Source organism: Nerophis ophidion, linkage group LG13 (assembly GCF_033978795.1).
Source record: "Nerophis ophidion isolate RoL-2023_Sa linkage group LG13, RoL_Noph_v1.0, whole genome shotgun sequence".
NCBI lineage: Eukaryota > Metazoa > Chordata > Actinopteri > Syngnathiformes > Syngnathidae > Nerophis > Nerophis ophidion.
In genome coordinates, this window is record NC_084623.1 from 3,106,665 (window position 1) to 3,122,755 (window position 16,091).

Here is a 16,091-nt window from a genome sequence, read left to right on the forward strand (position 1 = left end):
CAGGTTTTTCTTTCTGAGCCCCCAGAGGGACTGTGGTCTCTGACTTATTTCACAACCAACCAAAAACCTCATCTGGACCTTCCAGTCCTCACTTGTCAGCGTGAGCAGCATTTTCTCATCAAAACCTGAACTGGCGTTGTATCGTGACACGCCCCTACCTGCATGACCCCGCCCCTTTTATGCGCCCACTCCTTTGTAAAGCAGGGGTGTCCAAACTTTCTGACTTGTGGGTCGCATTGGGTTCAAAAAACACAAAAACAAAAATAATTTTATATATATATTTATTCATATACACACACACGTGTATATATATACACATACATATATATGTACATATACATATACGCGTATAAATGTATATATACACACACATATGCATATATACACACATGTATATGTACACACATATATATATTATATATACACACGCACATATATATACACACACACGTGGATTTATATATATATATGTATATATATATATATATATATATATATATATATATACACACACACACATATGCATATATACACACATGTATATGTACACACATAATAGAGTATTATGTACATTATAGGATCAAATACGAGACTTGGGATCGTTGTGCGTCTTTTTTGATTGCCTTTAAAGACAGAACGTGTAAAAGTTAGAACGTTGGCCACAGAAGTTATGAAGGAATGACTCTCAGAGTCTGCAATGTTCATTCTTTGCTAAGTTATTTCTAGCCCAGGCTACTGAGTGAGTATACACGGGAGTTCCCTGGGACCCTTTTGGGCCCCGTTGACTCCCTTTATGACTGCCATTTTTTTCATGTACTGTGAAGTTATTATTTTATAACGCTTTTTTCTATAAAAGCTAAATAAAACCAAGTATTTTCCTTTGAAATGTGCAAATCCTACTAAAAGTGTCATTTAAACCCCTTCAAGGCTCCAACTACTGTGTTTTTGGGACTATAAGCCGCAGGTATACACGTTGTGAAATGAGTTATTTACCCAAAAATATTCTGTAAATGTTTATTTACATACCTTAATTGTTTCCAAACGGAGTCTTTAATACGGCAGTAAAACGGCTAAACAAACAAAACAGAAGTCATGGTCATGGACCCACTAGCTGCGCAAGCTAGCTCTCCAACCAGCTAAACAGACTCAATAACTCCACGCTGACGTTTTGGTGAATTTACTGAGGAATTGGTGAAAGTGAAACAATACAAAAAGAATGTCACTATAACACAGACACTCGTAAATGTGTTGGCAAATTAGCTAATGTTAACGACGCTAGTTTGAGGACATCACGATAGCAGGTACAACTATGCATGAAAACACTCCGACAGACATGGGACACTTTAGTAAGTAAGAATTGTTTTAGTTATATTGTAAAACTTACAAACATTGCTTAGAGCGATGAATGAAGAATCCTTACAAGTAAAAACGCTACGGACGGCTAGAAGTTATAACGGCACTTTAATAAGTTAAAGTACCATTGATAGTCACACACACACACTGGGTGTGGTGAGATTATATTCTGCATTATGACCCATTATCCTTGTTCACCTACTGGGAAATGAGGGGAGCAGTGAGTAGTAGCGGTGGCCATGCCTGGGAATCATTTTTGGTGATTTATAACCCCCAATTCCAAGCCTTGATGCTGAGTGCCAAGCAGGGAGGTAATGGCTTCCATTTTTATAGTCTTTGGTATGACTCGGGCAGGGTTTGAACTCACGAACTACCCGTCTCAGTGCGGACACAGATCATGGAAGGACACTGCAGCAGCTGCAGTGAACCAACTCGTCCAAAAGACGGCGCCATAGCCCAAACAAGAACGCACCTTCTAAGTGGCTGTGAAGTGAACACTAGTAAGGTTGTAAATACTGTATAGAGTAGACTAACCTATGTGGTTCCTGTGGATGTCAAGACAAATTGTATTTACTATAGTGGCTAAAACAGACAAAGTAATGTATATATAATGTCAATACCTAGATGAACCACCTGTGGCTGTGAAGAGAACACTAGTAAGGTTGTAAATACTGTATAGAGTAGGCTAACCCATGTGGTTCCTGTGTATGTCAACATTACTGTAGTGACTGAAACAGACAGTGATTCATTTGAATGAATAGGCAATGCTTTGATATTATCTCTGTTTTTACCCTCATTTATACATTCTTTAAACACTAAAACATCTTAAAATGGTGCTTTAGTGGGACGGCGTGGCAAAGTTGGGAGAGTGGCCGTGCCAGCAATCTGAGGGTTACTGGTTCAATCCCCACCTTCTACCATCCTTGTCATGTCTGTTGTGTCCTTGGGCAAGACAGTTCACCCTTGCTCCTGATGGGTCCTGGTTAGCGCCTTGCATGGCAGCTCCCACCATCAGTGTGTGAATGGGTGAATGTGGAAATACTGTCAAAGCGCTTTGGGCTCCTTAAAAAGGTGTAGAAAAGTGCTGTACAAGTACAACCATTAACCACTTACCATGAATTAGCTGCACCGTTTTAAAAACCGCAGGGTTCAAAGTGTGAGGAAATAGTAGCGGCATATAGTCCAGAATTTACAGTACATGTCAACTGTTTTATTATTGGAAATATTGCATTTAAGTTGAAGAATTGGGGGTCCCCGGGGACCCACAAGACGTTGTAGTCCTCACCTGTGAATGCAGCCGGACTGTGGCTGACCTTGCTGGGTCTGAGGATGAACTGGCACTGGGTGTCCGGGGGTAGGCACTGATCCAGGAGCAGGACCTCGGGACTGTCCAGGGGGCTGGTGGGGTCCCTCCCTCCCCCGCCGCCATCTCGCACGTGGCTCATCTTGATGCTGAAGGGGAACTCGTGTCCTGGGTGGGAGACGTGTCACCGTGAGAAGGTCATCATCTCTCACAGGCTACTCCCGTCTTTTCAATCGGAGGGAAAAGAACACACGCCTCCAGAAAGAAATGTGGCGGAAATACCGCCGCAAGATCAAAGGAGCGCCTGAGAGCAGATGTGGACTTTTGAGCAGAAGCAGAAGAAGACGGCCTCCTCACCGATGAGCGGGTATGGCGGCTCGTCCTTGCTGGAGCTGACCCACAACCTGTGGTCCTTCACGCAGCCCTGCAGTCACAAACACTTTGATTCGACCTCATAAACACGTGCCGGCACTTTGTAGACAACTTTACAAACCAGCAAACACACCTCCTAGTGGTACGTCACGTACTTACACTAAAACCAGCCAACTTGTCACCCTGTGGAAATGCTAAATACAAACCCTGTTTCCATATGAGTTGGGAAATGGTGTTAGATGTAAATATAAACAGAATACAATGATTTGCAAATCCTTTTCAAGCCATATTCAGTTGAATATGCTACAAAGACAACATATTTGATGTTCAAACTCACAAACTTTATTTTTTTTGGGCAAATAATAATTAACTTAGAATTTCATGGCTGCAACACGTGCCAAAGTAGTTGGAAAGGGCATGTTCACCACTGTGTTACATAACCTTTTCTTTTAACAACACTCAATAACCTTTGGGAACTGAGGAAACTAATTGTTGAAGCTTTGAAAGTGGAATTCTTTCCCATTCTTGTTTTATGTAGAGCTTCAGTCCTTCAACAGTCCGGGGTCTCCGCTGTCCTATTTTACGCTTCACATTTTCCATGGGAGACAGGTCTGGACTGCAGGCGGGCCAGGAAAGTACCCGCACTATTTTTTACTTGCTGAATGTGGCTTGGCATTGTCTTGCTGAAATAAACAGGGGCGTCGATGAAAAAGACGGCGCTTAGATGGCAGCATATGTTGTTCCAAAGCTGTATGTACCTTCCAGCATTAATGGTACCTTCACAGATGTGTAAGTTACCCATGTCTTGGGCACTAATACACCCCCACACCATCACACATGCTGGCTTTTCAACTTTGTGTCGATAACAGTCTGGATGGTTCGCTTCCCCTTTGGTTTGGATGACACAATGTCGAATATTTCCCAAAACAATTTGAAATGAGGACTCATCAAACCACAGGACACTTTTCCACTTTGCATCAGTCCATCTTAGATGATCTCGAGCCCAGAAAAGCCGGCGGCGTTTCTGGATGTTGTTGATAAATGGCTTTGGCTTTGCATAGTAGAGCTTTAACTTGCACTTACAGATGTAGCGACGAACTGTATTTAGTGACAGTGGTTTTCTGAAGTGTTCTTGAGCCCATGTGGTGATATCCTTTAGAGATTGATGTCGGTTTTTTATACAGTGCCGTCTGAGGGATGGAAGGTCACGGTCATTCAATGTTGGTTTCCCGCCATGCCGCTTACGTGGAGTGATTTCTCCAGATTCTCTGAACCTTTTGATGATATTATGGAGCGTAGATGTTGAAATCCCTAAATTTCTTGCAATGTCACTTTGAGAAAGGTTGTTCTTAAACTGTTTGACTATTTGCTCACGCAGTTGTGGACAAAGGGGTGTACCTCGCCCCATCCTTTCTTGTGAAAGACTGAGCATTTTTGGGAAGCTGTTTTTATAGCCAATCATGGCACCCACCTGTTCCCAATTAGCCTGCACACCTGTGGGATGTTCCAAATAAGTGTTTGATGAGCATTCCTCAACTTTATCAGTATTTATTGCCACCTTTCCCAACTTCTTTGTCACGTGTTGCTGGCATCAAATTCTAAAGTTAATGATTATTTGCCCAAAAAAAATAAAGTTTATGAGTTTGACCATCAAATATGTTGTCTTTGTAGCATATTCAACTGAATATGGCTTGAAAAGGATTTGCAAATCATTGTATTCTGTTTATATTTATTTTATATATATTTATTTATTTGTAGGATGAGAATACAACAAATCCTTTTAACTTATATTCAATTGAATAGACTGCAAAGACAAAATATTTCATCGTCACACTGACAAACTGTGGGTTTTTTTTCAAATATTATCTCATATGGAATTGGATGACTGCAACATGTTTCAAAAAGCTGGCACAAGTGGCAAAAAAGAGTGAGGAAGTTGAGGAATGCTCATCAAAGACTTATTTGGAACATGCCACAGGTGAACAAGCTAATTGGGAACAGGTGGGTGCCATGATTGGCTATAAAAGCAGCTTCCATGAAATGCTCACTCATTCACAAACAAGGACGGGGTGAGGGTCACCACTTTGTCAACAAATGCCTGAGCAAATCGTTGAAGAACAACATTTCTCAAGCAGCTATTGCAAGGAATTTAGGGATTTCACCATCTACGCTCCGTAATATCATCAAAAGGTTCAGAGAATGTGGAGAAATCACTGCACGCAAGCCATGATATTACACACCCTACATCCCTCAGGCATCAAATAACCACATCAGTGTGTAAAGGATATCACCGCATGGGTTCGGGAACACTTCAAAAAATCACTGTCAGTAACTACAGTTGGTCGCTACATCTGTAAGTGCAAGTTTAAACTCTACTATGCAAAGCCACAGCCATTTATCAACAACACCCAGAAACGCTTCACTTGGCCTGAGCTCATCTAAGATGGACTGATGCAAAGTGGAAAAGTGTTCTGTGGTCTGACGAGTCCACATTTCACATTGTTTTTGGAAACTGTGGATGTTGTGTCCTTTGGAACAAAGAAGAAAAGAACCATGGGGACTGTTGTAGGGTGAAAGTGTTCTAGGCAGCATGTGTGATAGTATGGGGGTGTATTAGTGATTGTTGTAGGGTGAAAGTGTTCTAGGCAGCATGTGTGATGGTATGGGGGTGTATTAGTGATTGTTGTAGGGTGAAAGTGTTCTAGGCAGCATGTGTGATGGTATGGGGGTGTATTAGTGATTGTTGTAGGGTGAAAGTGTTCTAGGCAGCATGTGTGATGGTATGGGGGTGTATTAGTGATTGTTGTAGGGTGAAAGTGTTCTAGGCAGCATGTGTGATGGTATGGGGGTGTATTAGTGATTGTTGTAGGGTGAAAGTGTTCTAGGCAGCATGTGTGATGGTATGGGGGTGTATTAGTGATTGTTCTAGGGTGAAAGTGTTCTAGGCAGCATGTGTGATGGTATGGGGGTGTATTAGTGATTGTTGTAGGGTGAAAGTGTTCTAGGCAGCATGTGTGATGGTATGGGGGTGTATTAGTGATTGTTCTAGGGTGAAAGTGTTCTAGGCAGCATGTGTGATGGTATGGGGGTGTATTAGTGATTGTTGTAGGGTGAAAGTGTTCTAGGCAGCATGTGTGATGGTATGGGGGTGTATTAGTGATTGTTGTAGGGTGAAAGTGTTCTAGGCAGCATGTGTGATGGTATGGGGGTGTATTAGTGATTGTTGTAGGGTGAAAGTGTTCTAGGCAGCATGTGTGATGGTATGGGGGTGTATTAATGATTGTTGTAGGGTGAAAGTGTTCTAGGCAGCATGTGTGATGGTATGGGGGTGTATTAGTGATTGTTGTAGGGTGAAAGTGTTCTAGTCAGCATGTGTGATGGTATGGGGGTGTATTAGTGGTTGTTGTAGGGTGAAAGTGTTCTAGTCAGCATGTGTGATGGTATGGGGGTGTATTAGTGATTGTTGTAGGGTGAAAGTGTTCTAGGCAGGATGTGTGATGGTATGGGGGTGTATTAGTGATTGTTGTAGGGTGAAAGTGTTCTAGGCAGCATGTGTGATGGTATGGGGGTGTATTAGTGATTGTTGTAGGGTGAAAGTGTTCTAGGCAGCATGTGTGATGGTATGGGGGTGTATTAGTGATTGTTGTAGGGTGAAAGTGTTCTAGGCAGCATGTGTGATGGTATGGGGGTGTATTAGTGATTGTTGTAGGGTGAAAGTGTTCTAGGCAGCATGTGTGATGGTATGGGGGTGTATTAGTGATTGTTGTAGGGTGAAAGTGTTCTAGGCAGCATGTGTGATGGTATGGGGGTGTATTAGTGATTGTTGTAGGGTGAAAGTGTTCTAGGCAGCATGTGTGATGGTATGGGGGTGTATTAGTGATTGTTGTAGGGTGAAAGTGTTCTAGGCAGCATGTGTGATGGTATGGGGGTGTATTAGTGATTGTTGTAGGGTGAAAGTGTTCTAGGCAGCATGTGTGATGGTATGGGGGTGTATTAGTGATTGTTGTAGGGTGAAAGTGTTCTAGGCAGCATGTGTGATGGTATGGGGGTGTATTAGTGATTGTTGTAGGGTGAAAGTGTTCTAGGCAGCATGTGTGATGGTATGGGGGTGTATTAGTGATTGTTGTAGGGTGAAAGTGTTCTAGGCAGCATGTGTGATGGTATGGGGGTGTATTAGTGATTGTTGTAGGGTGAAAGTGTTCTAGGCAGCATGTGTGATGGTATGGGGGTGTATTAGTGATTGTTGTAGGGTGAAAGTGTTCTAGGCAGCATGTGTGATGGTATGGGGGTGTATTAGTGATTGTTGTAGGGTGAAAGTGTTCTAGGCAGCATGTGTTGATGGTATGGGGGTGTATTAGTGATTGTTGTAGGGTGAAAGTGTTCTAGGCAGCATGTGTGATGGTATGGGGGTGTATTAGTGATTGTTGTAGGGTGAAAGTGTTCTAGGCAGCATGTGTGATGGTATGGGGGTGTATTAGTGATTGTTGTAGGGTGAAAGTGTTCTAGGCAGCATGTGTGATGGTATGGGGGTGTATTAGTGATTGTTGTAGGGTGAAAGTGTTCTAGGCAGCATGTGTGATGGTATGGGGGTGTATTAGTGATTGTTGTAGGGTGAAAGTGTTCTAGGCAGCATGTGTGATGGTATGGGGGTGTATTAGTGATTGTTGTAGGGTGAAAGTGTTCTAGGCAGCATGTGTGATGGTATGGGGGTGTATTAGTGATTGTTGTAGGGTGAAAGTGTTCTAGGCAGCATGTGTGATGGTATGGGGGTGTATTAGTGATTGTTGTAGGGTGAAAGTGTTCTAGGCAGCATGTGTGATGGTATGGGGGTGTATTAGTGATTGTTGTAGGGTGAAAGTGTTCTAGGCAGCATGTGTGATGGTATGGGGGTGTATTAGTGATTGTTGTAGGGTGAAAGTGTTCTAGGCAGCATGTGTGATGGTATGGGGGTGTATTAGTGATTGTTGTAGGGGGGTGAAAGTGTTCTAGTCAGCATGTGTGATGGTATGGGGGTGTATTAGTGATTGTTGTAGGGTGAAAGTGTTCTAGGCAGCATGTGTGATGGTATGGGGGTGTATTAGTGATTGTTGTAGGGTGAAAGTGTTCTAGGCAGCATGTGTGATGGTATGGGGGGTGTATTAGTGATTGTTGTAGGGTGAAAGTGTTCTAGTCAGCATGTGTGATGGTATGGGGGGTGTATTAGTGATTGTTGTAGGGTGAAAGTGTTCTAGGCAGCATGTGTGATGGTATGGGGGTGTATTAGTGATTGTTGTAGGGTGAAAGTGTTCTAGGCAGCATGTGTGATGGTATGGGGGTGTATTAGTGATTGTTGTAGGGTGAAAGTGTTCTAGGCAGGATGTGTGATGGTATGGGGGTGTATTAGTGATTGTTGTAGGGTGAAAGTGTTCTAGGCAGCATGTGTGATGGTATGGGGGTGTATTAGTGATTGTTGTAGGGTGAAAGTGTTCTAGGCAGCATGTGTGATGGTATGGGGGTGTATTAGTGTGTTCTAGGCATGGCTAACTTACACATCTGTGAAGGCACCATTAATGCTGAAAGGTACATACAGCTTTTGGAGCAACATATGTTGTTATCATGGACGCCCCTGCTTATTTCGGCAAGACAATGCCAAGCCAGGTGTTACAACAGCGTGGCTTCATAGTAAAAGAGTGCGGGTACTAGACTGGCCTGCCTGTAGTCCAGACATAGAAAATGTGTGCAGGCTAAAATATGAGGCAGGAGACTGTTGAACAACTTAAGCTGTACATCAAGCAAGAATGGGAAAGAATTCCACTTCAAAAATGTGTCTCCTCAGTTCCCAAACCTGCACTGAGTGTTGTTCAAAGGAAAGGCCATGTAACACACTGGTAAAAATGCCTTTTTGGACATGTGTTGCTGCCATTACATTCTAACTTCATGATTATTTGCTAAATAAAATGTTGTTTGTCAGTGTGAAGATGAAATATCTTGTCTTTGCAGTCTATTCACTTGAATATAAGTTGAAAAGGATTTGTTGTATTCTCTTTTTATTTAGCTTTTACACAACCTGACTACTGGAACTGGCTTTGGAAGTCTAGACCCTGGCACTGATCTCTTGTCAGGGTTGTTGACGCAGAGCACATCTGGTCTGCCACTTTATTCAACGTGGTCCGTCATATCCTTTTATTGTGGCCTGCTACATCATTTCATGTGGTCTGTCATATAATTTTATTGTGGCCTGCTACATCATTTCATGTGGTCTGTCATATAATTTTATTGTGGACTCCCACGTCGTTAATGTGGTCTGTCATTAAATTTTATTGTGGCCTGCCACATCATTTAACGTGGTCTGTATATCATTAATTGTGGACTGCCACATCATTAAAGTGGTCTGTCATTAAATGTTATTGTGGCCTGCCACTTCATTTAACGTGGTCTGTATATCATTGATTGTAAACCGCCACGTCATTTTATATTGTCTGCCACATCATTAATGTGGTCTGTCATTAAATTCTATTGTGGCAGGCCACATCATTTAACGTGGTCTGTCATATCATTTTATCGTGGACTGTCACATCATTTAATGTGGTCTGTATATCATTAATTGTGAACTGCCACTTCATTTAATGTTGTCTGCCACATCATTAATCTGGTCTGTCAAAAATTTTTATAGTGGCCTGCCACTCATTTAATGTGGTCCGTCATATCATTAATTGTAGACCGCCACTTCATTTAATGTTGTCTGCCACATCATTAATCTGGTCTGTCAAAATTTTTTATAGTGGCCTGCCACTCATTTAATGTGGTCCGTCATATCATTAATTGTAGACCGCCACGTCATTTAATGTTGTCTGCACATCATTAATGTTGTCCATCATGTCATTTTATGGTGACCCTCCACTCCAATTAATGTGGTTTGTCGTATAATTTATTGTGGCCAGCCACATGGTATCAAAGTGGCCTACCACATCCTGGCCCATTACTCATTGGATACTCCTGATATGGCTTCCAGGACTCTAGGCTAACTGCTAATGCTAACCAACAAGACTAGCGTGGGCTAACAATGTTAGCTCAGCACTCACTAAAATACATTTTCTCAGGTTACTGACAGCTTTACAGTCAATGTAAGGCTAGGCTAGGCTAGGCTAGGCTAGGCTAGGCTAGGCTAGGCTAGGCTCTCACCGATATCCCCAGCTGCATCAGAGCGGTGTGGATGACGTCGGTGGTGGTGTCGGTGTTGTGGACCGCCAGAGTCTTGGCCTGAGCGGCGAGACAAAGACCACAGGTGTTATGTGAGCAGAAGGATTTATTCCCGACAACAAAGTGCGAGGAAGGAGAATCTCACGTAAGCGCAGTTTCCCATGTCCTTGGCAAATATCTTCAGCGGGACAGTCTTGGGGTCGTCGCTGCGCTTTCCCTCGCTGATCCCACTGAGCACACAGCGGCAGAACAGACGCTAGGTCACACTTTGAAAGTATTTTTGCCCTAGGCTTTGAACCCTGCGTCTTATAACACAGCGCGGCTAATTTATGGATGTTTCCCCGCTGATGGACATAGAACAAAACAACAAGCAAAGATGTGTTATTGTTTGTGCTATGGCGTCATCTTTTGGACCAGTTCGCTCACTCCCCCTGTTTATATTGCGCTTTTAACAGGAAGCGCCATTCCGTCTTCTAGCCATCCATAGCGTTACTACTCACATGGATTCTTCATTCATCGCTCTAAGCAACATTTGTAAGTTTTGCAATATAACTAAAACTATTCTTACTTACTAAAGAGTCCCTTGTGTGATGTCAGTAGGAGTGTTTTCATGCTTCTGTGTACCTGCTAGTGTAATGTCATCACGCTAGTTTAATTAGCATTAGCTAATGTGCTGATTATTAACTTACAACGGCATTATTTTTGTATTATTTCAGTTTGACAAATTCACCAAAAGGTCACCGTGGAGTTATTGAGTCTTTTCGACGGATTGGAGAGCTAGCTTGCCCAGCTAGTGGGTCCATGACCATGACTTCTGTTTTGTTTGATCAGCCGTTTTACTGCCGTGTTACAGACACTGGAAACAATTAAGGTATGGAAATAAACATTTACTGTGTAAATAAGTCATTTCACAAGGTATATATCTGCCACTTCTAGTATTATATTACACTGTGTTATGTATAAATATGTATTATTATCACACATGTAGTATTCTATGTCAATACTTCCTCTTTTTATAAAAGTAACACTAGTAGTGGTTATTAGAGCCTTCTGTCCTTCACTTTTTACAGCTCTCATGCTCACACTTTGCATCCCATCAGAACTGTTGAAGAATCAAAAAGTTTGGCTCAGTTGAGACACGGTAGCAATTGTTTTTTATGTCATTCCAAAACGCAAAAATTACCCAGAATTCCAGGGTTTCCATAAAAAACACTCCTCTTTTTTGATCGCCTTCTTCTTCCATAGTTTTCATCGAATTGGAACCTTTCAAGAATCAAAACTTTGGGCTCAGCAGGGACACGCCAGCAATTATTTTTTTGTCTTTCCAAAACTCAATAAATTACCCAGAATTCCATGTTTTCCAAAACAATTTGCCCCTTTTTGACGGCCTTCTTCTCCCACAGTTTGCATCCGATCAAAACAGTTCGAGAATCAAAACGTTTGGCCCACTTGGGACACGCTAGCAATTGTTTTTTCTCTTTCCAAAATGCACAGACTACCCAGAATTCCAGGTTTTCCATAACCATCCATCCATTTTCTACCGCTTATTCCTTTTTCGGGTCGCGGGGGGGGGGGGGGGGGGGGGGGGGCGTACACCCTGGACAAGTGGCCACCTCATCGCAGGGCCAACACAGATAGACAGACAACATTCACACACTAGGGACCATTTAGTGTTGCCAATCAACCTATCCCCAGGTGCATGTCTTTGGAGGTGGGAGGGGCCTATCCCCAGGTGCATGTCTTTGGAGGTGGGAGGGGCCTATCCCCAGGTGCATGTCTTTGGAGGTGGGAGGGGCCTATCCCCAGGTACATGTCTTTGGAGGTGGGAGGGGCCTATCCCCAGGTGCATGTCTTGGGAGGTGGGAGGGGCCTATCCCCAGGTGCATGTGAAGTGAATTATATTTATATAGCGCTTTTCTCAAGTGACTCAAAGCGCTTTACATAGTGACACCCAATATCTAAGTTACATTTAAACCAGTGTGGGTGGCACTGGGAGCAGGTGGGTAAAGTGTCTTGCCTAAGGACACAACGGCAGTGACTAGGATGGCGGAAGGTGGGAAGGGCCTGTCCCCAGGTGCATGTCTTTGGAGGTAGGAGGGGCCTATCCCCAGGTGCATGTCATTGGAGGTGGGAGGGGCCTATCCCCAGGTGCATGTCTTTGGAGGTGGGAGGGGCCTATCCCCAGGTGCATGTCATTGGAGGTGGGAGGGGCCTATCCCCAGGTGCATGTCTTTGGAGGTGGGAGGGGCCTATCCCCAGGTGCATGTCTTTGGAGGTGGGAGGGGCCTATCCCCAGGTGCATGTCTTTGGAGGTGGGAGGGGCCTATCCCCAGGTGCATGTCTTTGGAGGTGGGAGGGGCCTATCCACAGGTGCATGTCTTTGGAGGTGGGAGGGGCCTGTCCCCAGGTGCATGTCTTTGGAGGTGGGAGGGGCCTATCCCCAGGTGCATGTCTTTGGAGGTGGGAGGGGCCTATCCCCAGGTGCATGTCTTTGGAGATGGGAGGGGCCTATCCCTAGGTGCATGTCTTTGGAGGTGGGAGGGGCCTATCCCCAGGTGCATGTCATTGGAGGTGGGAGGGGCCTATCCCCAGGTGCATGTCTTTGGAGGTGGGAGGGGCCTATCCCCAGGTGCATGTCTTTGGAGGTGGGAGGGGCCTATCCCCAGGTGCATGTCATTGGAGGTGGGAGGGGCCTATCCCCAGGTGCATGTCTTTGGAGGTGGGAGGGGCCTATCCCCAGGTGCATGTCTTTGGAGATGGGAGGGGCCTATCCCCAGGTGCATGTCTTTGGAGGTGGGAGGGGCCTATCCCCAGGTGCATGTCTTTGCAGGTGGGAGCATTCTGCCCATTTTGCATTTTGACGGTCTTCTTCTTCCCCAGTTTTCATCTGATTGGAACCATTTGAGGATCAAAACGTTTGGCCCACTTGGGACACGGTAGCAATTATTTTTTTTCTTTCCAAAATTCAATAAATTACCCAGAATTCCAGGTTTTCCAATAAAATTTGCCCCTTTTTGACGGTCTTCTTTTACCACAGTTTGCATCCGATCGGAACCGTTGAAGAATCAAAACGTTTGGCCCACTTGGGACACGCTAGCAATTATTTCTTGTCGCTCCAAAACGCACAGATTACCCAGAATTCCCATGACAAATGCTCCTCTTTTTTGACGGCCTTCTTCTCCCACAGTTTTGATGGGATCAGAAGTGTCAGAGGAAGAAAAGGTAAAGCCAGGGGAGCTGTTGTTTACCTCTGGATGAGCGCCAGCCAGGTCTCCTTGTCCTCCTCCGAGCTGCAGGAGGAGAGAGGAGCTTACAAAAGATGACGAAGACAAGAAAGTGAGGGTGGACGTTGTGTCACGTCCGTCTGCTCCTTAGCGCTAATCGTCCACATTGAAGCGGGACGGGAAGGTTCCGGGTGCTCACCTGAAGGTGGCCACGCAGTTGCAGGTCGGCCAGCCCATGACGAAGCTCCTCTCTGGACTGGTGCTGCCCTCGCACACCTCCTCCGTGCAGCCGGCCGTCCACATCTCACACACTCGCACCTGCGCCTTGGCCTTGAAGTGAGTGGGAGACCTGCAGGGGGTTAGCATGCTAACCTTAGCATGCTAGCTTTTTAACCAACTTGTATCTTTTTACCTAGAAATCAAGGTTACTTCTGGAAATAACATATCATATATTAGCATGCTAACTGTAACATACTTAAGTTTTATGCTAGCTTTTCAGCTAATGTATGTTTACAGCTAAAAATAGTGCATTTCGATAGTCAGAGCAATCATAACGTTAGCATGCTGATACAAGAGACGTTAGCGTACTTCTAAAGTGGCGCAAAGTGTCCAAATCCATGATTTTGAGGTCTAAACTTACAAAATGAGCTAATAAGCTATCATAAACCATTATCATGCTAATATTAAAGACGTTAGCATACGTCTAAGATGGTGCCAAGTATTAAAAGCTTATGATTTTTAGGTGTGAACATATAAAAATAGTGAAAAAAAATCTAGCATAAAAGCTGAACAAGCTAATTTTGGCATGTTGATATAAGAAACATTTTAAGATAGCGGCTAGTATCAAAATACATGCTTTTTAGCTTGAAACATACACATTTAGGTAAAAAGCTAGCATAAACCGTTAGCATGATGACTTAGACCAAGTTAGTTTACGTCAAAGATAATATCAAAATTAACTTTTTTTGTGTGTAAACATACACATATAGCTGAACAGCTATCATAAAACTGTTAGTATGCTAACATGAGCATGCTAATATGAGATGTTGGCACAGATGGGGCCAAGTATCAAAAGCCATAATTTTTAGGTTCAAACAAACAAAAAGTGTTAAAAAGCTAGCATAAAATGTTAGCATGCTAAGGTTAACGCATGAGAACAAAGGACAAGCGAGCATTCTTCCTATGATTGCTCTGACTATTGAAATGCACTATTTTAAGCTCTAAAATTACATTAGCTGAAAAGTTATCATGCCAACTATAGCTCCACGCTATTGTTAGCATGCTAATATTTTATACTAGCCTTTCCACACATTTTGTTTGTTTAAACCTAAAAATCATGGATTTGGACACTTAGCGCCACCTCAGAAGTATGCTAACATCTCTTATATTAGCATGCTAATGTTTTATGATAGCTTATTAGCTAATTTTGGAAATTTAAACCTAAAAATCATGGATTTGGACACTTAGCGCCACCTTAGAAGTAAGCTAACATCTCTTATATTAGCATGCTAATGCTTAAGGCTAGCTTATTAGCTAATTTCGGAAGTGTAAACCTCCAAATCATGGATTGAAACACTTGGCGCCATCTTAGAACATTGAGTCATTCTAACCAGGAGTCTATTTTGACTCCACAACTCGGTGGAAGTCTGAGGTTCCGCAGATGAACGGATGAAGCAACCCTAGGGCTGAGCAGCCAATAGAAGCTCCAAATAGAAAGAAGAAATGTGGAAGCGAGTCGGAGTGTATTTTTGGCCACCTGCTCCAGGAAGACAGCTAATGAATGACGGCGCTATCTTCCCCTTCCTAAAACAGCGCCTTGGGTTAGCGCCACCAGGAGGAGTGTGATTACAGAGGAAGGAGGACTCCAGGCACGCATGCGGTTTCTATTTCGGTGCCTGGGACTCTTCGAGAGGCCGGGCGGGAGCCCCAGACTTTGATCCCGGCCAGGCTCGCTGTGGATTTAATTGGCTGGAAAATAATGACATGTTGGGGAAAAGACGAGGGAGAAGTGGAGGAAACGCGAGACGAGGAGGGAGTTTTCACGGGGAGAACAGGAGGGTGGTGATGGAAGGGGGCGGAGTTTAAGGAGGGTTGAAGGAAGCAGTGAGGAAGGAAATATGGAAGGATGGAAAGTCAAATGTATGCAGTCGTAGCAAGGAGGTAGAGAGGAGGAAGGTACGTATGTAAGGTAGAAGTGAAGTAGGTAGGTAGTAAGGTAAGGTGGTAGTGAAGGAAAAAGGTAGTAAGACACGGCAGTAGTTCAGGATAAGGTAGTAAGGTAAGATGGTAGAGAAGGAAAGAGGTCGTAAGGTAGAAGTGAAGTAAGTAGGTAGTAAGGTAAGGTGGCAGTGAAGGAAAAAGGTAGTAAGATAAGGCAGTAGTTCAGGATAAGGTAGTAAGGTAAGATGGTAAAGAAGGAAAGAGGTCGTAAGGTAGAAGTGAAGTAAGTAGGTAGTAAGGTAAGGTGGCAGTGAAGGAAAAGGTAGTAAGATAAGGCAGTAGTTGAGGATAAGGTACGATTGTAGTGAAGGACAAAGGTAGTAAGGTAGTAGTGAAGAAAGTAGGTATTAAGGTAAGGTGGTAGGGAAGTAAGTAGGTAGTAGTGCAGGAAGTCAGGTGGTAGTGAAGGCAGTAAAGTGGTAGAGAAGGCAGTAAGGTGG

General features: G+C 43.7%; 1 protein-coding gene across 1 annotated transcript in view; it reads right to left on the reverse strand.

Moving 5' to 3' along the window:
* The window catches only part of LOC133564118 (rho GTPase-activating protein 20-like), a 46,302-nt gene that overhangs the window by 11,589 nt on the left and 18,622 nt on the right, over positions 1-16,091 (reverse strand). Inside the window, exons 4-9 of the mRNA XM_061918244.1 lie at positions 13,631-13,780; positions 13,456-13,497; positions 10,353-10,437; positions 10,190-10,267; positions 3,014-3,080; positions 2,639-2,824 (exon numbers count right to left, since the gene is read on the reverse strand). Coding sequence (XP_061774228.1) covers positions 2,639-2,824; positions 3,014-3,080; positions 10,190-10,267; positions 10,353-10,437; positions 13,456-13,497; positions 13,631-13,780 — 608 coding nt within the window. The remainder of the gene's footprint in view (positions 1-2,638; positions 2,825-3,013; positions 3,081-10,189; positions 10,268-10,352; positions 10,438-13,455; positions 13,498-13,630; positions 13,781-16,091) is intronic.